Genomic DNA, 26,477 nt, shown 5'->3' with positions numbered 1-26,477 from the left:
CTGGTGGGAGGGGGTGCAAGAAAGTGGATGGCAGAAGATTAGAGGGCCCATTGACGGAAGAGGATTACTAGGTAAGAAGAATTGTGAAGGTTGTCTAGGATATAGCAGGGCTGAGGTTACCATTCGTCATTGTATGTAGTAGGTTGACCTGCAGCAATCCTACGTAAAACCACAGATAACACATCAGATGACCATGGGTCGTACCATACGACAAACTCAGCTCTGCTACATTCCTTTAATACCTATAGTGACCCCATTGTTTTAGTTCCTGCACATTAGATGGTAAGCTCTTCAGCCTAGGGGTTCTTTTTCTGGTAGGGACCCGGCAGTAACATTCAGCGTGTGTTATGCAGCAGGAATTTGGGCATCTTGAAAACAGATTTTGAGTTGTTCCTATTTTATATCTGCAGAATTTTTTCTATTATAGAAATGGCTTTGTCACCAGGGCTAACACTAAATCGTCAGGTCCTAAACACCAGGCGGGCATGGTCTGGGCAGACACTGAACAAGCAGGGGGTTTCCAGGAGATGTGATTTTAGGGCAAGTACATTTGCAAAGATTATTCAGTATTATATGTAGATTATTTCTGAATGGGACTTGTAAATACACTGACCAATCAGGCATCTGATAATCTGGAATTTGTTTCCAGAACAGAAGACAATTTAATGCAGAAGACTCAGCAGCGAGAACTAATTAGACAATTCCTCTAATTAAGATTTATGCATTGTACTTTCCTATTACAATCTGATAATCCAGAATATGTGATCTGCCTATCAGGGCCCATTGATGCCAGATTAAAGGAATTCAATTTTATTTTAGTTGGAATGGCCGAACCATCGGTTCTTCTATGCACGTCTGTAACTCACAATAGCCAGACTATTCCAGAAATGAGTGGCATAGTGTATGGATCACATATGAAGCAGAGCCAAATTTGTCATCTGGACCAACTCAGTATAATTTGTGATTTTACATAGGACTGCAGGTTAACCTACTGCATTATCTTAACCCATTAAGCAACTAAAAAGCAAATGACAAATTCAACTCTGCTACATCCATATATTGGACAAAACAAAATCCTTCATTTGATTGATTGCCTCTGCATGGCAAATCACCACAATGCAATGCCAACCTGCTAATGTCAACATGGCACACACCCTTCACACCCCTGGTACGCAATCATTTAACCACCAATAACCTCTCTACTACTTCCAGATTTGCATATTAATTGTTTCCTTATCATATTTTATGCAGATAAGTGTTCCGGAACATTGGGTTTTCCGGCTGATACAAAACTACAACTCCTAGAATGTCAGGACATGCTGGGCGTTGTAGTTTTGCAACAGCTGGAGAGCCACAGCTTGTGAAACACTGATGCCGTGCCAAATGTACATCCATATCTGGCATCAACTATTAGACATAAAACCGGAGGTGATGTCCACAACAACCAATCAGATGCTGGTGCAGGCTAAATAATTTACGAAGTGACCTGATTGGTTGTTTTGAGGCAATATATTACAGACCAGAGCGATCATTTGAAGCCCCTGTGGCCCGATGACAGCGATCTTCAGACTTCAGGGTCCTGGTGCGACCGCAACCTCTGCACCCAATAGTTACATCCCATGCTAGGCCAACGTATCAGAGATATTGCACCAAAGCCAACAACTAAAAAGAATTGTCTTATTTGGGCAACCCTTTACCTGCCGTAGGATCCACCAGTGATTGGCTGCAGGGATTTCCTGCGATCAGCAGTGATCAGATGGCGAACCCGGCAGCCACTTATCATATTGCTGCAGGGCAAAAGGTGACTGCATTCTTGGTCATAGGGGGCGCCTAACAGCACATTGGAGAAGGGGTTATGAAACCAGCCAACACTTTTAATGTGTCAGATAAAATTAAGGGGCCTTGTTCACACAGTGCAGATTTTTCATGCATTTTTTAAGCCAAAACCAGAATTGGATCCAGGAGAGGAGACCTATAAGACCTTCCTTTATATATTTCTTCTGTTTAGGTTCCGTTTTTGGCTTAAAAAATGCCTTAAAAATCTGCAGCAAATCCGCGCCGTGTGAACAAGACCTTCCTGTTGTTTATTATAGGACCAATATAAGTTGCGGCTGCTTCCATAGGAACTAATATATGTGTAGAAAGGTCTTCTGGGAAGTTTCCACAATATGATTGGCAGGGTGGGGGTCAGTCACTGACGCAGAACACCCTGCAGTAAAATGATCTGTATCGGCCGGTTCAGTTGTTTATCAGGATCAATGATGTCATAGACATAAAAATACACAACTTGGTAGAAGACAAGACCGCGGTGACCTACATTGTTGGCCTCTATAGGGTAAGTTCACACGTAGCGTAAATACTGCGCATTTTCCGCAATGGATTTTGTTGCGGAAAATCCTCCGCATGATACAATAGCAGCAGAGCGGATGAGATTTTACGGGGAGGTAAAATCCACAACAAATAGCAGATGTTGCGATTTTTTGCCGCGGAAAAGCTTCGACTCCGCCGCAAAAATCGCAACTCAGAAAAAAAAAATCGTATTCTTACCCTGAATTCTGTGTTTCGATTCATCCCATGTAGGACGGCAGAGGGACGGACGCGTCACCTTGCCTATGTAAGTATGAAACTTTTTTCTTTATATGTGCAGTTTTCCGCAGCGGACATTCCGGCCAAAAAACTGCAACACAATTTCATGCGGTATATCGTCCGGAATTCCCTGCTTGTTCAGTGTCTGCACAGAGCTTGTTCTGGTTATTTCCATTCCAGCAGGTGGCACTGTATGGTCATCTGATAGGTAAGCTGTTATGGGTGTACCTGATGACCAGCTTGCTGACTGTTTCTAATAGCGAAGTTGCGAATGCAGCTCTGTAGTACAGCAGCACAGAGTATTACAGGAATAAAGTCTTCTGTAGGTGAGAGAGGCAGGAATCTGTCCACTTATGTTTACATAGGGCTTTAGTGTACATGCATGAACATACGTTTGGTGTAATAGGAATGATTGCAATGATTCTCCACTAGGGGGCAGTAAGAGTTATCGGTGCAGTTATCTCGGAAGCGCCGCACCTTTTCTATATCCATTGTGTACAAATACTATCATGGGAAGACCGGCTGCAGAGCTGATGCCAGGAGATAAGATTCTTGGCTCCTGATCTTGTTGATGCAATCGGTTTAGATACTCAGATTGTGTCCGGAAATATTAGGGCTGTCAACGCCCGCCTTATGTAACGTACTGAGGGGTCCGCAGGAATCTAGTGGGGGTTATATACCGCGCCATGTTCTATTAATATAAAGCAGATTTGGGTTACACTATTTATTTCTATAGTTCTAGTTGCATAGTTCTGCTCTGACCAGTGACTCCAGCCCTGCTGCAGTGTTTATTAGAGTCACAGGTAGTCTAAAAGCCACCTAGTGTTTCATCCCAGGTTCAGAAAAATCATCTAGCCGTCGACCGTGCTTTATACTGCAGCTCTTCTTGTTCAGATTTGTTGCTGTTCCCTCTCGGAGTCCAAAATAAAGTGTACCCCATATGCTTATACAGCTCACCAGCCATCAGTAAACCCTCTCGGTCAGTCTGTAAGAGTGTGTGTGTGTGGGGGGGGGGGGATGTATCTAATTTATGCACTGTGCCTTGAAGTGCTGTGTTTTGCGCTGTTTTTCATCCACACGGTTTCCGCATCAAAATAAGCACCAAAAAACGTAATGTGAACAGGGCCTAAGAGAACTGTTCATTCTCTGCTGTCAGATATGCTGCTAACACCGGTTGCCACAAAATCTCTTGGTACCCCTTCCAGCTTTTCCGCGACACCCCTGCCAGGGCCGTGCGTCCCCGAGACCTCGATCTTACAAGTCGGCAGGGTCCAGCGTGACAACCTTATATCTTCCAGATACAATTCCTGCTGCTAGAAGACAGGGATATGCCATTGCTGCTTGTCCAAGAAGGTCCACTGAGGGTTAACGGGTCACCCCACCAACAAGGAGGGGGCGTATAACCTGTGAGATCGCCCCTAGAGGTTTATATAGGGATCTTCATTATCTGACAGTAATAAGTGGGTAATGAACGTTTCGTTGACCCGCTAATCTTACCGTATACACTGAACGTCTGATGCAATGGAGGCGCAGAAAGGGGGATGAGTACGGTAAATACTGCATGAGCAAAACAAGTCAAATACACCAGCGAAGTGATGAAATGAATGGCGGTGACCTCCGACACAAAGTACAGGACTAATTATTAAAGGGACCTTACAGCAAACACTGGCAAAACAGAGCATAATGGGAGATGTTGTAACTACAACCCCTAATCTAGTTTTCCCTGTGTGCTCTAAACATGGTATGACCCATTTGCATATCTTATGAAGGTTATGGTGTTGCCTAGCAACCAGCTTACTTCCTGTGTGGGTGACCACTATTTGAGTATATACTGAAAAAATAAGCTCCCCCTAGTGGTGGCTTCAGACAGCCAGAATATATCATTTTACATTGTCTTTGCCGGGGATTCTGAGCTGCGTATCAGAAAAGTAGAGCTCCAGCCACTTGAATGTTGATGTTTTTTATTTAAATAGAGATCTGTAGCAACCGCCATTAGGACTAATATTGGAATAAGATGCTATAGAAGACTGTGCATTATAATGGGGGGATTGGAGATGTTAACTGCCCCCCAAAACATCACAATAATTATCTAACGTGCATGGCCGGTTCTAGAGACATGTAATGTTTTGTGTTCTTAACCTGTAACCTGTTGTTGGCTGATGTGCAAAATTGTTGAGAGCTGTTAAAGGTGAAAGGCCAATGAGCTACTGACCAGAGCGAACATTGGAAACTAAACATGAAACTACTGGGAAATCTTACTGACGCTTCCTGTTATTATATGTAGGAATACTGGGAAAATCAGCTCCAGATATGAGAGATATGGGGACATAAACATACTACTCCCTGTTCAGATCCGTATTCTTGTATATAGGGGGCAGTATTATAGCAGTTATATTCTTGTATATAGGGGCAGTATTATAGCAGTTATATTCTTGTATATAGGGGGCAGTATTATAGTAGTTATATTCTTGTATATAGGAGCAGTATTATAGTAGTTATATTCTTGTATATAGGGGGAAGTATTATAGTAGTTAGATTCTTGTATATAGGGGGCAGTATTATAGTAGTTACATTCTTGTATATAGGGGCAGTATTATAGCAGTTATATTCTTGTATATAGGGGGCAGTATTATAGTAGTTATATTCTTGTATATAGGGGCAGTATTATAGCAGTTATATTCTTGTATATAGGGGCAGTATTATAGCAGTTATATTCTTGTATATAGGGGGCAGTATTATAGCAGTTATATTCTTGTGTATAGGGGGCAGTATTATAGTAGTTATATTCTTGTATATAGGGGGCAGTAATATAGTAGTTATATTCTTGTATATTGGGGGCAGTAATATAGTAGTTATATTCTTGTGTATAGGGGGCAGTATTATAGTAGTTATATTCTTGTACATAGGGAGCAGTATTATAGTAGTTATATTCTTGTATATAGGGGGCAGTATTATAGTAGTTATATTCTTGTATATAGGGGGCAGTAATATAGTAGTTATATTCTTGTATATAGGAGCAGTATTATAGTAGTTATATTCTTGTATATTGGGGGCAGTATTATAGAAGTTATAGTCTTGTATATAGGGGCAGTATTATAGTAGTTATATTCTTGTATATAGGAGCAGTATTATAGTAGTTATATTCTTGTATATAGAGCAGTATTATAGTAGTTATAGTCTTGTATATAGGGGCAGTATTATAGTAGTTATATTCTTGTATATAGGAGCAGTATTATAGTAGTTATATTCTTGTATATAGGGGCAGTATTATAGTAGTTATATTCTTGTACATAGGGCGCAGTATTATAGTAGTTATATTCTTGTATATAGCGGCAGTATTATAGTAGTTATATTCTTGTATATAGGGGGCAGTATTATAGCAGTTATATTCTTGTATATAGGGGCAGTATTATAGTAGATATATTCTTGTATATAGGGGCAGTATTATAGTAGATATATTCTTGTATATAGGGGCAGTATTATAGCAGTTATATTCTTGTATATAGGGGGCAGTATTATAGTAGTTATATTCTTGTATATAGGGGGCAGTATTATAGTAGTTATATTCTTGTATATAGGGGGCAGTAATATAGTAGTTATATTCTTGTATATAGGAGCAGTATTATAGTAGTTATATTCTTGTATATTGGGGGCAGTATTATAGAAGTTATAGTCTTGTATATAGGGGCAGTATTATAGTAGTTATATTCTTGTATATAGGAGCAGTATTATAGTAGTTATATTCTTGTATATAGAGCAGTATTATAGTAGTTATAGTCTTGTATATAGGGGCAGTATTATAGTAGTTATATTCTTGTATATAGGAGCAGTATTATAGTAGTTATATTCTTGTATATAGGGGCAGTATTATAGTAGTTATATTCTTGTATATAGGGGGCAGTATTATAGTAGTTATATTCTTGTATATAGGGTGCAGTATTATAATAGTTATATTCTTGTATATGGGGGCAGTATTCTAGTAGTTATATTCTTGTATATAGGGGGCAGTATTATAGCAGTTATATTATTGTATATAGGGGGCAGTATTATAGTAGTTATATTCTTGTATATAGGGGGCAGTATTATAGTAGTTATATTCTTGTATATAGGGGGCAGTATTATAGTAGTTATATTCTTGTATATAGGAGCAGTATTATAGTAGTTATATTCTTGTATATAGGAGCAGTATTATAGTAGTTATATTCTTGTATATAGGGGCAGTATTATAGTAGTTATATTCTTGTATATAGGGGCAGTATTATAGCAGTTATATTCTTGTATATAGGAGCAGTATTATAGTAGTTATATTCTTGTATATAGGAGTAGTAATATAGTAGTTATATTCTTGTATATAGCGGCAGTATTATAGTAGTTCTATTCTTGTATATATGAGCAGTATTATAGTAGTTATATTCTTGTATATAGGGGGCAGTATTATAGTAGTTATATTCTTGTATATAGGGGGCAGTATTATAGTAGTTATATTTTTGTATATAGGGGGCAGTATTATAGTAGTTATATTCTTGTATATAGGAGCAGTATTATAGTAGTTATATTCTTGTATATAGGGAGCAGTATTATAGTAGTTATATTCTTGTATATGGGTGCAGTATTATAGTAGTTATATTCTTGTATATAGGAGCAGTATTATAGTAGTTATATTCTTGTATATAGGGGCAGTGTTATAGTAGTTATATTCTTGTATATAGGAGCAGTATTATAGTAGATATATTCTTGTGTATAGGGAGCAGTATTATAGTAGTTATATTCTTGTATATAGGGGGCAGTATTATAGTAGTTATATTCTGGTATATAGGGGGCAGTATTATAGTAGTTATATTCTTGTATATAGGGGGCAGTATTATAGTAGTTATATTCTTGTGTATAGGGAGCAGTATTATAGTAGTTATATTCTTGTATATAGGGGGCAGTATTATAGTAGTTATATTCTGGCATATAGGGGGCAGTATTATAGTAGATATATTCTTGTATATAGGGGGCAGTATTATAGTAGTTATATTCTTGTATATAGGGGCAGTATTACAGTAGTTATATTCTTGTATATAGGGACCAGTATTATAGTAGTTATATTCTTGTATACAGGAGCAGTATTATAGTAGTTATATTCTTGTATATAGGAGCAGTATTCTAGTAGTTATATTCTTGTATATAGGGGCAGTATTATAGTAGATATATTCTTGTATATAGGGGCAGTATTAGGGTATGTGCACACACACTAATTACGTCCGTAATTGACGGACGTATTTCGGCCTCAAGTACCGGACCGAACACAGTGCAGGGAGCCGGGCTCCTAGCATCATAGTTATATACGATGCTAGGAGTCCCTGCCTCTCTGCAGGACAACTGTCCCGTACTGTAATCATGTTTTCAGTACGGGACAGCAGTTCCACGGAGTAGCAGGGACTCCTAGCATCGTACATAAGTATGATGCTAGGAGCCCGGCTCCCTGCACTGTGTTCGGTCCGGTACTTGCGGCGGAAATACGTCCGTCAATTACGGACGTAATTAGTGTGCGTGCACATATCCTTATAGTAGTTCTATTCTTGTCCATAGGAGAGGATAGACGTGTGCTTGTGAGCTCCCTGTTAGGGTATGTGCACACACACTAATTACGTCCGTAATTGACGGACGTATTTCGGCCGCAAGTCCAGGACCGAACACAGTGCAGGGAGCCGGGCTCCTAGCATCATAGTTATGTACGACGCTAGGAGTCCCTGCCTCGCTGCAAGACAACTGTCTCGTACTGAAAACATGTTTACAGTACGGGACAGTTGTCCTGCAGCGAGGCAGGGACTCCTAGCATCGTACATAAGTATGATGCTAGGAGCCCGGCTCCCTGCACTGTGTTCGGTCCGGGACTTGCGGCCGAAATACGTCCGTCAATTACGGACGTAATTAGTGTGTGTGCACATACCCTTAGGACTATGCATGGCTTCTGACCCAGGTGGAGGGGAGGGGTCCTGGGCTGATGATCCTGGGAAAGCCCAGAGTCTGGAGTTTGGCCTGCAGCATGGAGATGGTGGAGGTGATGATCTGGAAATGGTGGCTGGTGAGTCAACTGAATCTCATGATGTTGGTGAATTGTGCACAAAAATGACAAAGAAAAATATCTTTAAAATGGAAATGCAAGTTCGCAAATTGAGAACTGAAATTAACCAAGAGACTGATCCAAAGGCAAAGCTGATGAAATGTGAGTGTCTGGATGTTTGCACACGTGAGCTGGTGATATTGAAGGAGAGATTGCAGAAAGAATCATGCACAGTACCCAAAATAAAGAACTGGGCAATTGAGAACAAAAGGGAGACCAGAGCCCAAACTGTGAAGAGAAAAAATATCATTGCAAAAAAAGACACTGACTATAATATTGTGGAGCAGGGAAACCCTGGAAGATATGAGTGTGCAGTGGCTGGAGGATCACATCTCTCATCATGTGTGGGGTCTGTGCAATCAGCCAACACAAATGCTGCTAAAGCTGCAGAGAAATGTGTGCCAGCTGACGAGGGGTTAACTGCAGTAGACTCTATGTGCAGTACAGATGAAGTGAATGCGAGTGGCACTCCTGGGAGTGAGCAAGAAAGTGCCTCATGTCCTGATATTATAAGTGAGACCTCGCTCAGCGCGGTGATTGATAGTCTGATATCTGATGAACCAGCGGCACAGGCTGAGGCGGACATTGCTGACCCTGTTCTGGAGGTTCAGCCGTCCACAGTGTCAGTGAATGGAGTGCAGGTTACACAGCGATCAGGAGCAGACACAGGAGGATCTGCAGTACAATCAGCTGAGGAGAGGTCCAGTCCTGACCCACCTGCTGACAGACCTCAGTACAGGAGACTGTTCTCCAGCGTCACAAGACCGACTAACCCCACACCTCAGAGGAGGAACGTGGTCTGAATCAGGTACTCAGGACCAGAGGAAAACCTCCCCTCCAGACTGCACATTGGGAAAGTTTTGTTGAAGGAGTTTATGAAGTTTAAAGCTTCTGAGGTGTTCGCTCTGATCCACGTTCCCTCCAGCAGGAATTATGACATCAGTTTCAAGCTGCAATATAGTCTAGACTTGTTCTGGAGTATTTATAATGATACAAAGGAGCACGCGATGTGGGAGCATCTACATGTCATCCAGCTGACTAAACCCCAGGTAGTCACCGCCACCGTCCTGTTCCAGTCTGAGGTGGTGGCTCTGGCAGATTTGCAGCATTGGTTGAGCAGATATTGTGAGGTGAAGAGACTGCCAACAAAGATCTATGATGAGGAGGAGATCTGGAATGGAGGATATTCTGTCAAGATCCAGCTGGTTCAGGAGAATGGAGTGACCAGACATCTGCCGCACTCATTCTACCTGGGCTTGGAGAGAGGCATATGTTACTACCCTGGTCAACCGCGACTGTGCCATAGATGTGGGGGCAGACACCTGGCATTCAACTGTTCCCGTATTAAGTGCTCACTATGTGGTCAGTTTGGGCATGTGAAGGACGATTGTACAGGACCTGTCATCTGTAACCTGTGCTTAGGACCTGGACATACATTCCGGGAGTGTCCGCATGCAGAACATAATAAAGAGGAGACCTTTAAAGAAGCCAAGGAGGAAGAGCAGGAGGATGTCTCCATATGTGTAGATACAACCCCAGAACCTGGAAGCCCCAACGATGATGTGAGCCAAAGTACCAGAGATCGTGCTCCAGAGACGAATGTCCCATCTGTGGATGCTGCACAAGTGTCACCAGCCACTGAAAATAGAGGTCATGCTAAAAGCAAAATATCCAGTCACTCTGTCACCAATACATCTAAACATCTGCCCAACACCAGTAAGGAACCAGCTGATCCAGCCGCAGCGACCAGTAAGGAACCAGCTGATCCAGCCGCAGCGGCCAGTAAGGAACCAGCTGAGCCAGTCGCAGCGACCAGTAAAAAACCAGCTGATCAAGCCGCAGCGACCAGTATCGATGAGGAGGGATTTCAGACGGTTAAAAGGAGAAGTAAAACAGATGATTCTTCTAGGAAAAAAATCACTACTGCAAAGAAATCACCGGAGTCTCCAGTGCTGGCGATAACTGGGGGACGTTACTGTGCGCTGGGGGAAGATGACCAGGAAGAAGAAGCAGAGATGGAGCAAGTCTCCTCACACAACCCAGATGACGAACCTCAGGATGAAGACGCTGACCCCCCAATGTCTACCAAAAGATGGGGTGTAACGGGACATAGCAGTGGAAGAAGGAAAAAAAGTAGGAAAGACATGTAACCAGGATGAGGCTGAAAATCACCTCCATCAATGTGAACAGTGTGAAGAATAGGAGCAGGCGGCAGGCGATATTCCAGCGTCTGTCTGGCGACAAATCTGACATCATCTTTATATAAGACTTATCTACAGAGTAATGTCCCTGCTGTGTCCCTGCAGTCACCACATCTAGCGGGACAGTGAAGCTCTCAGCTGCTGTATGGAGACTTCTACCCCGAACTCAGTTTATATCCTAGAGGTTCACTATATGCCATAAATGTGGAGACCAAGTACCATCTGTGGTGTGCCCGATGCTGCCCGGTAACCAATAAAGAAGAACTCTCCTGTAATACTGTCTAGAATAATATCATGAAAAATAGTTGAAACAATTTATACTGGAGCAATATTCATATATTATGGTTTGTTTAATGATTGCGATGTTATTAAGAGACATACGTTTATTTTCTTTATCTGTTATGAGTGTATTGCAAAGGTATTGTAATATTTTGTTGCAAGTTTTCAAATAAAAAAGATAATTATAGTAGTTATATTCTTGTATATAGGAGCAGTATTATAGTAGTTATATTCTTGTATATAGGAGCAGTATTATAGTAGTTATATTCTTGTATATAGGGGCAGTATTATAGTAGTTATATTCTTGTATATAGGGGGCAGTATTATAGTAGTTATATTCTTGTATATAGGGAGCAGTATTATAGTAGTTATATTCTTGTATATAGGGGGCCGTATTATAGTAGTTATATTCTTGTGTATAGGGGGCAGTATTATAGTAGTTATATTCTTGTATATAGGGAGCAGTATTATAGTAGTTATATTCTTGTATATAGGGGGCAGTATTATAGTAATTATATTCTTGTATATAGGGGGCAGTATTATAGTAGTTATATTCTTGTATATAGGAGCAGTATTATAGTAGTTATATTCTTGTATATAGGAGCAGTATTATAGTAGTTATATTCTTGTATATAGGGGCAGTATTATAGTAGTTATATTCTTGTATATAGGGGGCAGTATTATAGTAGTTATATTCTTGTATATAGGGAGCAGTATTATAGTAGTTATATTCTTGTATATAGGGGGCCGTATTATAGTAGTTATATTCTTGTGTATAGGGGGCAGTATTATAGTAGTTATATTCTTGTATATAGGGAGCAGTATTATAGTAGTTATATTCTTGTATATAGGGGGCAGTATTATAGTAATTATATTCTTGTATATAGGGGGCAGTATTATAGTAGTTATATTCTTGTATATAGGGGCAGTACTATAGTAGTTATATTCTTGTATATAGGGGCAGTATTATAGCAGTTATATTCTTGTATATAGGGGGCAGTATTATAGTAGTTATATTCTTGAATATAGAGGCAATATTATAGTAGTTATATTCTTGTATATAGGGGCAGTATTATAGTAATTATATTCTTGTATATAGGGGGCAGTATTATAGTAGTTATATTCTTGTATATAGGGGGCAGTATTATAGTAGTTATATTCTTGTATGTAGGGGCAGTATTATAGTAGTTATATTCTTGTATATTGGGGCAGTATTATAGTGGTTATATTCTTGTATATATGGGGCAGTATTATAGCAGTTATATTCTTGTATATAGGAGCAGTATTATAGTAGTTATATTCTTGTATATAGGGGCAGTATTATAGTAGTTATATTCTTGTATATATGGGGCAGTATTATAGTAGTTATATTCTTGTATATAGGGGACAGTATTATAGTAGTTATATTCTTGTATATAGAGGGCAGTATTATAGTAGTTATATTCTTGTATGTAGGGGGGCAGTATTATAGTAGTTATATTCTTGTATATTGGGAGCAGTATTATAGTAGTTATATTCTTGTATATAGGAGGCAGTATTATAGCAGTTATATTCTTGTATATAGGGGCAGTATTATAGTAGTTATATTCTTGTATATAGGGAGCAGTATTATAGTAGTTATATTCTTGTATATATGGGCAGTATTATAGTAGTTATATTCTTGTATATAGGAGCAGTATTATAGTAGTTATATTCTTGTATATATGGAGCAGTGTTATAGTAGTTATATTCTTGTATATGGGGGCAGTATTATAGTAGTTATATTCTTGTATATAGGGAGCAGTATTATAGTAGTTATATTCTTGTATATGGGGGCAGTATTATAGTAGTTATATTCTTGTATATGGGGGCAGTATTATAGTAATTATATTCTTGTATATAGGGGACAGTATTATAGTAGTTGTATTCTTGTATATAGGAGCAGCATTATAGTAGTTATATTCTTGTATATAGGGGGCAGTATTATAGTAGTTATATTCTTGTATATAGAGGGCAGTATTATAGTAGTTATATTCTTGTATGTAGGGGCAGTATTATAGTAATTATATTCTTGTATATAGGGGGCAGTATTATAGTAGTTATATGCTTGTATATAGGGGGCAGTATTATAGTAGTTATATTCTTGTATATAGGAGGCAGTATTATAGTAGTTATATTCTTGTATATAGGAGCAGTATTATAGTAGTTATATTCTTGTGTATAGGGGGCAGTATTATAGTAGTTATATTCTTGTATATAGGGGCAGTATTATAGTAGTTATATTCTTGTATATAGGAACAGTATTATAGTAGTTATATTCTTGTATATAGGAGCAGTATTATAGTAGTTATATTCTTGTATATAGGGACAGTATTATAGTAGTTATATTCTTGTATATAGGAAGCAGTATTATAGTAGTTATATTCTTGTATATAGGGACAGTATTATAGTAGTTATATTCTTGTATATAGAAGCAGTATTATAGTAGTTATATTCTTGTATATAGGAGGCAGTATTATAGTAGTAATATTCTTGTATATAGGGGCAGTATTATAGTAGTTATATTCTTGTATATAGGGGGCAGTATTATAGTAGTTATATTCTTGTATATAGGGGCAGTATTATAGTAGTTATATTCTTGTATATAGGGGGCAGTATTATAGTAGTTATATTCTTGTATATAGGAGCAGTATTATAGTAGTTATATACTTGTATATAGAGGGCAGTACTATAGTAGTTATATTCTTATACATAGGGGGCAGTATTATTGTACTTATTCTTGTTCATAAGGAGGCAGGATTTCTTTCAGTGGTAAGTTAGTTGCTTGCTGTAAAGGAAACGCACTGACTTTCTGCTGTGTTTATACACATTAGCCAATCTGATCAAGCAGAGCTGTACTGTAAAGTATGGAGAATGAATAGTGCGGCAGCCTTTGATAGCAGGTGGATTTAAGACTACCTCAGACTCTAACAGACAATGCAGGTGAGTTAGAGCCGCTGATCATAGCTGTGGCATAATATAGTGGAGCTATAAAGCAGCCAGCACTGAAGACACGAAACAGCAGGAAAGTCTCATATAGAGGTAGTGAATTATAGATTTACACTTTTGTTTAATAATTACTTAATGAATGTACATTTTATTCTAATTTGTTTTCACAAATTAATGTGTAAAGATTCAGGTCCATAATAAAATGGATTTCTCCTCTGCCTCATCAAGTGTGAAAATAACGGTCAGCGCGACTAGGGAAAGAACAAATTCCACTTGGATGGTGCCCGGGTCCTCGTGCCCCCTTGGAAAGGAACTCTACGACCTTATAATGTGCTCACTAATATCCAACTAGGGCAAAGTGGAACCATTATGCCGGGAGGATTTATCTGCTATTGATTTTAGGATTATTTTAGATTTATTTGTACTGAGCCGTTAAAGGGGAAAGAACTGCAATAAATAAATTAATAAGTTGAGGATTTGTAATGTATAAAAGGGGAGAATGGTGTTCACTGCGTATGTGACACTATTGAGAAGATTATGAGTATGGGGGTCTTTGGTGGTTCCAGTAGTGTTGTAAGATATCTGTTTGCCTATGTCCACCTTATAACACCACATTATTTTTCACAGATTTGTTTTTTAATATATCTTTTTACTACTCCGAGCTCTGATTTCTGATACAGAGCTCCAAGGAAAAAATTTAACTGTCTGCAGCCACCACTAGGGGGAGCTTAGGAGCTTACTGCATACTATTTATACATTGAACTCAATAATAACACAGTATGCAGTAAGCTCCTCAGCTCCCTCTGGTGGTGGCTGCAGGCACCACCATTCAATTCTCTGTCTGTCTATGCATGGTGTTTGGAGCTCGGTATCAGAAAAACCGCTATAAATATCTACTAAGGAATCAGCACAAAAAATGCTGAAACCAAAATTGCCATGGTGTTAAAAGTTGAGCATTCCCTTTAAAAAGGTTGTTCAGGATTAGAAAAACATGGCTGCCTTTCCCCCAAAACCTGTCCATAGGTTGCAGATCAGCTCAGTTCTACACAATGGACAGGTGGGGCGCTCTTCTAGGGGAAAAAAAACAGCCATGTTTTTCTAATCGTGGACAACCCCTTTAAGGATGACACAGCTCTTTTGCTATGGGTGGGTTGTTACGTTTTTCCTGCAGAGGGCGCTGCACATTCAATGAGCATAAGCACTGCAGATCTGGAGCCACCATCAAGTAAATTCAAACAGGAGGAACCCTACCAATAAACGATGCATAAAAGGTGTAAGGTATCTAAAAGGGGTCAATGATACGAAGTCAAATAATTGCTGTTAGCTTCATTTATTGCATACAGCACCGCTCTGTCCACTCTGTTCCCATTCTAATTTTGGAGCTTGGGACACAATGACTCAGACAAGGTCAGATTATGGGACGAGGACTGTTGTATGACATTGGAATTCAGTCGGTGCTCTTAACCACTGAGCCCATTACCAGGAAAAGCCATTGACATAAATGAAGCAGTGAGTGGCATTGTTGCAGGAGACCCCTGCTCTACATGGAGACATTGCAGCTGTGTACATTAAACGGTGTGTCACCTTTATCACACTGAGCAGGACTGCTTGTCACCTGACGTGTGACATGGGTGGCAGGGACTGTAAGTCCTGGCAGGTTCTGTCTATTTATCCTGCCTGCTGCTTGACTTTTAACCTTATTCTGTCTTTTTTTTTTTTCCCAGGAGAGTCCTGTGTATATAAATGCCGGAAGAGATTGGCTGGCACTAAGGCTATTATAACAATCCCTAGCTGCACAGTGACAGGCGCTGCAGAACGGGTGACAGGCTGAGATACAGCGGCAGATGGCTGACTTTATCGCTGGAGGTCTGGGAGGTAAACTGCCTGCCAATAATATTATATTATCATATACATCGATGTATAATCTACGCATAATATATGACTTCTATGCACGTCTCCGGTGTTATCATATGGCGTCTCCGGTGTTATCATATGGCGTCTCCGGTGTTATCATATGGCGTCACGTTGCGTTTTTCTCCAGACTGTTCTGTCCTCGTTCTGGGTCTTCAGGCTTCTATATGGAATCTTCATGATTTTCTTCTCACTTGCTACATAATATCACAAGCATTATTTAGGTATCATAAAGGAGGTTTCTAACCATTAGTAGCTCCGCCGAGAGGATAATATCATCTGATGTAACAAGTAAGTGATAGAAATGGTAGAAAGGTCCTTTTAATAACATCCCCCCACCAACGACTTATAAATGGATCCTGAAAGACCCATCCTCATCATTATTATTATCATTACTACTATTATTATTATTATTATTACTCCTACTATTTTAATTATTATTGCTAATTTTTTATTATTTTTATTTTAGTTATTACTGCTATTATTACTATTAGGCTATGTTCACACGCTAAAGGAAAAGGGGCTGCAAAATATGGAGCTGTTTTCAAGGGAAAACGGCCTCTGATTTTCAGCCGTTTTTAAATCATCAAACGTTTTTGGATTCCTTTTTCGGAGCTGTTTTTCTATTGACACAATGAAAAACTGCTCCAAAAACGGCTCAAGAAGTGACACGCACTTTATTTTTACGGGGCGTATTTTTATGCGCCGTTTTTTCAAACGGCCGCGTAAAAAACCGCCTTGTCTGAACGAAACGCCGTTTTTCCCATTGAAATCAATGGACAGATGTTTGGAGGCGGTCAGCTTCCATTTTTCATAAAACGCCCCGAAAATGCCTAAAAAAAACTGTGTGTGAACATATCCGAAAGGGGGCTTTACACTGGGCGATTATTGGGCAGACAAGTGTTCATATAACGCTCCTTGCTGATAATTCTCCCGTGTAAACAGGACAGCGATCAGCAGATGAACGAGCAAACACTGGATCATCTGCATGTTCGTGTCATTTAAAAAAAGTGAAATATTATCATTGCCGGCAGCTCATCTCCCTGGGACGCGCTGTCGACATGATAATAATGTATGGGGACGAGCGATCGGAGTAACAAGCGCTCGTCCTTATCCATAGCTCCGTGTGACAGGAGCAAACCAGCGCCGATCAATGATTTCTCGTTGATCGGCACTCACTGCATCGGCCAATATCAACCGTTTCAATAGGGCCTGATGGGGTATAGCTATAGAAGGTGCAGACCTGGGCCACACCTGGGCTCTGGTACCTGAGGGGCCAAAGTCCTACCTATTACACAAGACACCAGTATTATAAATAACTCATAAAAGTTGCAGGGATCTGTTACAAATTTTTCATTGTGGCCCGGGAGCTTCAAGTGACAGCTTATTGTTATTACTACTATTCTTCCTATTATTACAACTTACTATTATTATTCTCTATTTATTTATTTAGCACCAACATATTATGCAACCCTTAGGGTATGTGCACACACACTAATTACGTCCGTAATTGACGGACGTATTTCGGCCGCAAGTCCCGGACCGAACACACTGCAGGGAGCCGGGCTCCTAGCATCATACTTATGTACGATGCTAGGAGTCCCTGCCTCTCTGCAGGACAACTGTCCCGTACTGTAATCATGTTTTCAGTACGGGACAGCAGTTCCACGGAGTAGCAGGGACTCCTAGCATCGTACAGAACTATGATGCTAGGAGCCCGGCTCCCTGCACTGTGTTCGGTCCGGGACTTGCGGCCGAAATACGTCCGTCAATTACGGACGTAATTAGTGTGTGTGCACATACCCTTAGGCCTCATGCACACATCCGTTGCCCGTCGTACTGACGGATCCGTAAAACACAGACCGCACATGGATGGCTCCGTGTGCAGTCCGCTGGTTCAACGGACTAAATGAATGGAATGGCCGAGACTGTTCCGTCGAAAACGGACAGGAGTAGCACCTGTTCTATTTTTGTTGGAACGGCCACACGGTTCTGTTAAAACAACGTAAGCGTGCATGGCCCCATAGAAATGAATGTGTCAGGGCGATATCCGTTAAAAATAACTGAAGTGGGCATGAGGCCCCAGCTTATGCTGCTAATAACGAAAAGAAAAATAATAGTATTAATATAGATTCACCCTCTAGAGCAGTAGATTGACTCTTCAGCTGTTCGGAAACTACAACTCCCAGCATGCCCTGACAGCCACTCTGCCACAATGGACCTCATGTAGGGCTTGCCTTGGACCCTCACCGGCATTAGTGCATTACATGTATTAATCGCTCTATTAGTGGTCATAGACAAGGCAAATCTCCGGGATTGTACAATGTTTATTGGCAGATAACCGTTCATGTGACCAATCAATAAACTTTATCTTAATCTTATTGGTCAATGGCTTAAAGTGATACTCCGCATTTCATGGTGATCTGTGTTTGTAATGCAGGGGCTTGTGGAGTTATGGTGGGATACCCCCTGGATACAGTGAAGGTACGTACAATGTCTGCTTTAATATTTCTAACGTTTGGTATTCTGTTTATCTTCTTCTGGAATAGGCGTTAATTAGGAAATTGCATATATAGCAATTCCATAACGTATGTCTATAACCTGTATGTATGTCTATATACCTACTTCTAGATTAGTTATGTCTGTGACCATATTCTGATGGAATGGTTATGTGAATCCAAAGACAACTTTTATGTCTTTTGTGCCTTCATCTGTTAACTAGAGGGTGATACCCCAGGGTTTGCCCCCCCCCCACCCCACCCATTACCACCCTTCCCTGGCATGTACAGTATCTATAAGTAAGTGAATAAAAAAATTTTTTTTTTAAATAATATAATTTTTTATTGTTTTTGAATTATAGAACAACATATTCCATACTACATAACAAAAAAAAAAACTAAGAAAATGTTCCAAGTTAACATTATATCAAACAAAACATTATGTAGCACAGACACTATCCCAAAAGACAATGCTGGAAAATCAACAGTCACCCCCTAAAACCCTGGAAAATATCACGTGGGGAGGGGAGAGAGAGAATGAAAAAAAAAAAAAGCAACAAAAAACAAAACAAAAACCCAAGCTACATAGGTACTGGAGTGGAGTCGCAGCATCTATTTCTAAATTAATTCAGGAAGAGGTTCCAATGGAACAGACGCTATTTATTTTTGGCATCTCCGGTCTTCTAAAAGACTGTGGTTGTAGCAAACTAATTAGAAAGATTTTGTTTCTGGCAAGATTGGTTATCATTTATAAATGGATCTCAAAAGATTTCCCCCGGGAAGTAGAATGGCACAATAAGGTGAGTAAAGTGATGCTTTTAGAAAGATCATATTACTTGATGCAAAGCGAAGAGGAAGGGGAATTTTTTTTTTTATATAAGATCTGGAACAGATGGATAATGGAACTATCCCCCGAACAGAAAAAGACCTTAGGGCTGGTTTAAAATGTGTTAGTAAGGCTATGTTCACACGCTTACTAAAAAACATCTGAAAATACGGAGCTGTTTTCTATGGAAAACAGCTCCTGATTTTGAGCCATTTTTTTAACATTTTTCGCGCCATTTTTTACGGCCATTTTTGGAGCTGTTTTTCTATAGAGTCAATAAAAAACGGCTCCAAAAACGGCTCAAGAAGTGAAATGCACTTCTTTTTCGCGGACGTTTTTTTATGCGGCCGTTTTTAAAAAACACGGCCTGTCGGGTCTTCTTCCGATTGTTTGGCTGTTTACGGCCTGAAAAACGTCCGAAAATAAACCGTGTGAACATAGCCTAATTGTTTGAGGAGTAATGATTTTTTTGGTTTTTTTTTTTTTTTTTTTTTTAAGTGAATACTATTTGATATACCCTCCCAGGTCCGAATTCAGACTCAGAGAAACTACACTGGAATATGGCACTGCATCTGTTCTACTTACAAAGTGGAGAAAGTAAGTACCCCCTTTATATTATGTTTGCCACACATGAATTGCATTTTCACCCCACTCATTACTTTCGTCTTACATAGGTGTCTGGATTCTTCAGAGGAATGTCAATGCCCATTTCCACCGTGTCCGTCAGCTCATCTATTGTGTTTGGAGTGTATAGAAACTGTCTGTACAACCTGTGCAAGCTGAAATACGGGACGCCACATGTCAAACCGTCCAAGTCGGATATTTTCCTATCTGGCTATGCAGCTGGAGCAGTACAGGTACATCTATCCTTTCATAATAAAATATTTTAGGATCGGTTTTTTTTGGGCAATGGAGGAGTTCAATTTATAGTTTCAGCAAGAAAATAAAAATAATAAAAAAAAAAAAGTACTAAGTATTTCTAAGAAGGGTGTGGTTAATTAATGGGGAGTGGCTTAGATATTCAAATGCTACTTTCTGTATGAGCTCCACCTACTACAACTTAAAGGAATTGTCCACTTTGGACAATAAGTTTTTATACAATCCCCCTAAAATGACATGTGTCAAGGAGTTTCCCAAAAGTATACAATCCCATTATTTTATGTTAACAATAAAAAGTTCTGCAACATTCTAATATACTTTGTGTTTCAATTCCAAACAGTTTTCAAGATCTCTGCTTGTTGTCAATGTATGGAACCATTAATTGCATCTAGGACCTTTTATGATGTTCCGCTCACACAGGGGAACAGCACGTTACAATATATCAGAGCTTTCTCTTGTAATGAGCTATACACAAGTGTCAGTTTGACATGATCAGGAGGCGTTTCCAGTTGCTGGATGTAAACAAGGGTGTTTCTATTCTCTGACAGCAAGCCGAGATATTGCCATGGTGAAGAATCAAAACACAAAGTTCATTGTTCTGTTGCGATATCCTCTGGGATTTCTTACATGCAAACTTTTGCTATTTGTAGGTGTTGGTGTCATCACCTGCAGACATGGCGAAAGTGCGACTCCAGACGCAGGTGTCCCCGCACCGTTCCAACATGTGCTCCCTCCTGACCCAACCAAAGTACACCGGCCCCGTCCATTGTCTCCTGACTATAGTGAAAGAAGAAGGATTTTTTGGCTTGTACAAAGGCTGCTTTGCTCTTATGTTCAGAGACTGCCATTCATTTGCAACTTACTTCCTTTCATACGCCGTATTTCGGGAGTGGTTTGTGCCAGTGGAGCAAAGTAATTCAGGTATGTAATTCATAATTAAAGGGACATTCATCTGCTGCATTAAGGTCATTTGTTTTTATATCCAATATGAATTTATCATGGTGTGATCTTCCATTATTACATAAGTTTCATCCATTATTCCATTCTCCCTGAGCCTTCATGCTTAGCAATACATACAGATATTACACAGTATCACTACAATGGTCCTTCACAAACTACCATACAGTACTACTACTACTACTACTACTACTACTACTATATAGTGCCCAAAAAATACTACCATACAGTGCTCAAATAATACCGCCATACAGTGCTCAAATAATACCACCATACAGTGCCCAAATAATACTGCCATACAGTGCCCAAATAATACCACCATACAGTGCCCAAATAATACCACACAGTGCCAAAATAATACAGCCATACAGTGCCCAAATAATACTGCCATACAGTGCCCAAATAATACTGCCATACAGTGCCCAAATAATACCACCATACAGTGCCCAAATAATACCACACAGTGCCAAAATAATACAGCCATACAGTGCCCAAATAATACAGCCATACAGTGCCCAAATAATACTGCCATACAGTGCCCAAATAATACCACCATACAGTGCCCAAATAATACCACACAGTGGCAAAATAATACAGCCATACAGTGCCCAAATAATACAGCCATACAGTGCCCAAATAATACTGCCATACAGTGCCCAAATAATACAAGCCATACAGTGCCCAAATAATACCACCATACAGTTCTTAAATAATACCTCCACACAGTGCCCAAATAATACAGCCATACAGTGCCCAAATAATACAGCCATACAGTGCCCAAATAATACAGCCATACAGTGCCCAAATAATACCGCCATACAGTGACCAAATAATACCGCCATACAGTGCCCAAATAATACAGCCATACAGTGCCCAAATAATACAGCGCCCAAATAATACTGCCATACAGTGCCCAAATAATACTGCCATACAGTGCCCAAATAATACCGTCATACAGTGCTCAATTAATACCATACAGTGCCTAAATAATACCGTCTTACAGTGCCCAAATAATACTGCCATACAGTGCCCAAATAATACTGCCATACAGTGCCCAAATAATACTGCCATACAGTATCCAAATAATACCGCCATACAGTGCCCAAATAATACTGCCATACAGTACCCAAATAATACCGCCATACAGTGCCCAAATAATACCACCATACAGTTCTTAAATAATACCACCATACAGTGCTTAAATAATACCACCATACAGTGCTTAAATAATACTGCAATACATACGTACAATTCGCAAACGGAAACGCAATATCATTTGACATGCTGCAGATTTAAAAATCTGCACTGCAGGTCAATTTACGTGCAGAAAAATACTGCAGCGTGTACATGAGGTTTCCTGGAATCTCATTGACTATGCTGGTACTGTATTTTGCTGCGGTTTTGCCGCACGCAAATCCGCGCGGCAGAACCGCACGTAATACGCATCGTGTGCATTGACCCATATCCTATTCCCATGAGATGAGCTGATCATTGCCTGTATTGTTGATGGGTAAACACGGCTCGGATTTTCTGTGCAGGAACGTAGGGAACATTGGCTGTAACTGTATCCTCAGGAATCGCTGAACAGTGAGGAGTGGAAATCTACAGACTGTCCTCCATTGTACTACATGTTCCTAGAAGCAGCAGCAGTTCTGGATGCAGCGGGGACATTCTTTACTGTATCTTGTGTATGGAAAGATTCATGCTAAATTAATAACCCAGATAAAAATAGGTATATCGCCCCCATCTATATTGTAGCTGACTGGGCATTTTAATGTTAGTCGTGTGCAACCACTAATGGCCATTGCAGTGCCTGTGGGGTTATACCCCCATAATGTTCTCCTTCTGCATTGCCCATTTAAGTGTCATAGTAATTTTGCTCTATAATCCTGGCATTAAATTTACAATGAACTAGGAAGATCAGGATGAACAGCTCTTCTCTTGCTTGACCTGATACAGTCGGCTACCTGCAGCTGCCACTAGGGGGAGCTCACTGCAGACAGATGTATACAGCTACCATAGAGTTCAATACTAGCTGTATAAAACCTATGCAGTTTGCACCCCCTTGTGGTGGCTAAATGCAGCTGCAATTATATTATTTATCATGTCAGAAAAACAAAGTCCCCTATACAGATATAATAGGAAAATAATATGGATCTGGGCGCAATGACATTTAAAAAAAAATTTGCTTCAGCTTCCTACGATAAAATGGGCATCCTGTGGCAGTGTAGCAAGAAGCCTATGTAGCAAACCCACAACTGTGAGAAGTATTAGGTCTGTGCAGATTTTCATTCTCTGGATGTTCCTATTCACTGACAGCAAGCATATATCTTTAAAATGGTGAGGAATTGAAACACAAAGTATATTAGAGTTGCAGAACTTCATTATACAATGATTATGATTACTCTGTATGATCCCTATATTTTTGCCTGGCTTTATAATAAGCGTTCTCTTAAATCTGGATTTACACAAGCAACTTCCCGTTTTTTCTTCCAGAATTGATGGGTGTCCTCCTGGCCGGTGGGCTTGCTGGAGTGGTGGCATGGAGCCTTGCTACGCCCATGGATGTGATTAAGTCTCGGCTGCAGGTAGATGGGGTCACACAGCGGAGGTACAGAGGGGTCATCCACTGCATCACTGACAGCGTGCGGCAGGAGGGGGTCACGGTCCTCTTTAAAGGATTGTCACTGAACTGCCTCAGAGCCTTCCCCGTCAATATGGTGGTCTTCCTCACCTACGAAGCCATATTAAAGCAAATCAAACCTTTCTCTACATGAAAGTAAGAGGAGCCTATAAGGACAGCACAAAACATTGGTACAAAAATATCATGGTCCCATAGATGGTCTCCTGGCAAGTGCCACCCCGCTGATGTCATGGACCACAACTTCATTGAACACCATGCACAAGTTTTTTTCATCTGTGACTACACAAAGACCGCGCAAGGCTGCAGGTTCCATCCAGGGATCATCATTGGAGAGGTTGTGTAGGTGATGGCGTTTTTCCACGGACATTCGTAAGATGGTTTGTACCAAAGAACATTACTCAAGTCAGGAAATGTTCCAAAACGAAATTCTAGGTTCCTTATTATTATAATAAAGGCTCAAAGACCAACATATAAGGGAAGGAGAATGACTGTGTCCACAGCTGGGAACCCCTTTAAAGAACCTGTCACCCCTCCTGACACGTCTGGTTTAGTAAATAATTGTATTCCCCTGCATTCCTCTGCTATTCCTCCTAGAAATTGATGAATACATTGACAACTGGGTGTTACCAGTTGGGGGCGTGTCCCTACAAAGTCTGACTTTGTCCAATCAGTGCTGACAGAGAGAGAGACTGTAGGGACACGCCCCTTTGAGAAGGTAACACCCAGTTGTCAATTTATTTATAAATTTCGAGGAGGGATAACAGAGGAACGGCACAATGCAGAGTTCTAAGAAAAGATGCAGCAGAATTGTCATTTCATGGGGAATACAAGTATTTATTAAAACAGACGTGTCAGGACAGATGACTGCTCCTCTTTAAAGGAGTTCCCAGCTGTAACAACCTTTTTCCATATACCATTATAGAACATATGAAGCTATTAGAGGGAGGGGGGTCCTCTTTATTGTGAGGGATTCAAGGATAGGAGGTAGAAATAACAGCACACAGGTAAAAAATAAAATAATGAATGTAGTCATAGCAGGGTATAGGTCACTGGCCACCATTGTATATAGATGTATACAGCTTCCACTCAGTTAAGAACTAGCTGTATACATTCATATGCTGTGAGCTCCCCCTAGTGGTGGCTGCAGGCGGGCAGAATTCTATAATTTATCAAGCCCAATGAATTCGCTTTGGATTGGAAACAGAGTGGCGGACGGAGGCATAACTTCAAAGCTCCTGGACACCAATGCAAAATTAGTTTTAGGGCTCCCCAACTATCATGTGCCAGTCATAATTCTGGTGTCTTATGTGGCAGAGGGGCCAGGTGCCACTGCTACCTATGCACCCCCTATAGCTATGCCCCTGGTGGTGGCCATTAATATTAATAAAGGTGTAGTATATTTCATGGAGCTCTCAGTGAGGAGTTGGGCCCATATAGTGCCCTATGATATCTGTGATTAGGGGACCCTCTCTATTAACTGTATTTGTTCTAACGGAATATGGAAAGGGAACAACCCCTTCTCGATCCTGTATATAGTATATTAAATGTTATATATTTGTACTTTTTCAAGTACTGAAAATAGTTTGTATAGTGTAAAGTTTATGAATATTTATTCGTCACATTTAAAGTTTCATTCATGAACCTTGTGAGTTGAATTATTATTCCACATAAACGTCTGATAATATTACAATGGCTCCGATATATAAACATTATCACCTCATCAGGAGGGGAATCCTGTAAAGGTTTTTGCCACCCAATATCAAAGGGAATGGAACCAACCAGGACAAGACCTCATAGCAGCCGCATGGTCCGCGTCTACGGTACGAACGCCATTGGCCTGTTGTGCCCTCAGCGTACTGAGGATGGTGGCGCTTATAGTCCATGTAACTAAGTCCATGTAACTAGCACTTCTCATGCTAAATCACCAACAAGGGTTAATATTACTGCCATTGTGTTCCTACTTGAGTGCAATTACCGCCAGGGGGCACATTCTCGATCATTTTATAAATATTGTGGGTGAGAGTCACATGGGGTGTCCACCTGGGATGGTCCTTCATAAGGTCATACTCAAGCAGCGGATAGCCGCAAAAGTGAGAGCGGCCTTTTCGAGGAGTATGACTTATATAAAAGGACGTCGCTAAATATATTCAGACCCAATACAGTAAAGTCTGACCCTAGACCAGACCCTTATATTAATATCAGACCCCAGACCAGACCTACTAAATATATTCAGACCCCAAACCAGACCCCTAAATTTATTCAGACCCCATAAATATTTTCAAACCCCAACTCAGATTAAATATATTTAGACCCCAGACCCCCTATATTATTGCCAGACCCATAACTTAATTCCGACCCCACACCAGACAAAAAAAATACAATTATTCACACATCAGACTACGGCCTCATGCACATGACCGTAGTGTTTTTCTGGTCCGCAAATTCCCGGATCGTGGTCCGTATTTTGAGAATGACTTGTCATCCGTAGTGCATCCGTGTGTCATCCGCAAAATGCGCATCATAGAAAAAAGTGCAATGATGCTAACTTCCTGTCGTCGCTTAGCAACACTTCCGCATATTACAGATAACACATGTCCTGAGTTTCTGCGGCTCATATTTG

The 26,477-nt window shown here is 40.2% G+C and overlaps 1 protein-coding gene across 2 annotated transcripts; it reads left to right on the top strand.

The window, feature by feature from the left end:
* Positions 1–16: 16 nt before the first annotated feature.
* Positions 17–25,498, top strand: SLC25A47 (solute carrier family 25 member 47). Of its 2 annotated transcripts, XM_075844192.1 has the most exons (7): positions 17–71; positions 15,867–16,017; positions 18,494–18,537; positions 19,903–19,974; positions 20,052–20,234; positions 20,907–21,177; positions 23,710–25,498. In XM_075844192.1, the coding sequence occupies exons 2-7, from the start codon at positions 15,987–15,989 to the stop codon at positions 23,988–23,990; spliced, it is 882 nt and encodes a 293-aa protein (XP_075700307.1). In that variant the 5' UTR covers positions 17–71; positions 15,867–15,986; the 3' UTR covers positions 23,991–25,498. The 2 variants fall into 2 exon arrangements, with proteins under 2 accessions (XP_075700307.1, XP_075700308.1); XM_075844193.1 differs by lacking the exons at positions 17–71; positions 15,867–16,017 and adding an exon at positions 16,184–16,344.
* Positions 25,499–26,477: the final 979 nt, after the last annotated feature.

This window comes from Rhinoderma darwinii, chromosome 12, assembly GCF_050947455.1.
Source record: "Rhinoderma darwinii isolate aRhiDar2 chromosome 12, aRhiDar2.hap1, whole genome shotgun sequence".
In the NCBI taxonomy this organism is placed as follows: Eukaryota; Metazoa; Chordata; class Amphibia; order Anura; family Rhinodermatidae; genus Rhinoderma; species Rhinoderma darwinii.
This window is presented reverse-complemented; position numbering and strand designations above follow the sequence as displayed.

Bases quoted from the DNA above. Each gene is read 5' to 3' on its own strand.
- SLC25A47 (XM_075844192.1), top strand. From the start codon at position 15,987: ATGGCTGACTTTATCGCTGGAGGTCTGGGAG. The intron at 16,018-18,493 runs GTAAACTGCCTG...TTTGTAATGCAG, and splicing joins TATCGCTGGAGGTCTGGGAG to GGGCTTGTGGAGTTATGGTG. The intron at 20,235-20,906 runs GTACATCTATCC...TGCTATTTGTAG, and splicing joins ATGCAGCTGGAGCAGTACAG to GTGTTGGTGTCATCACCTGC.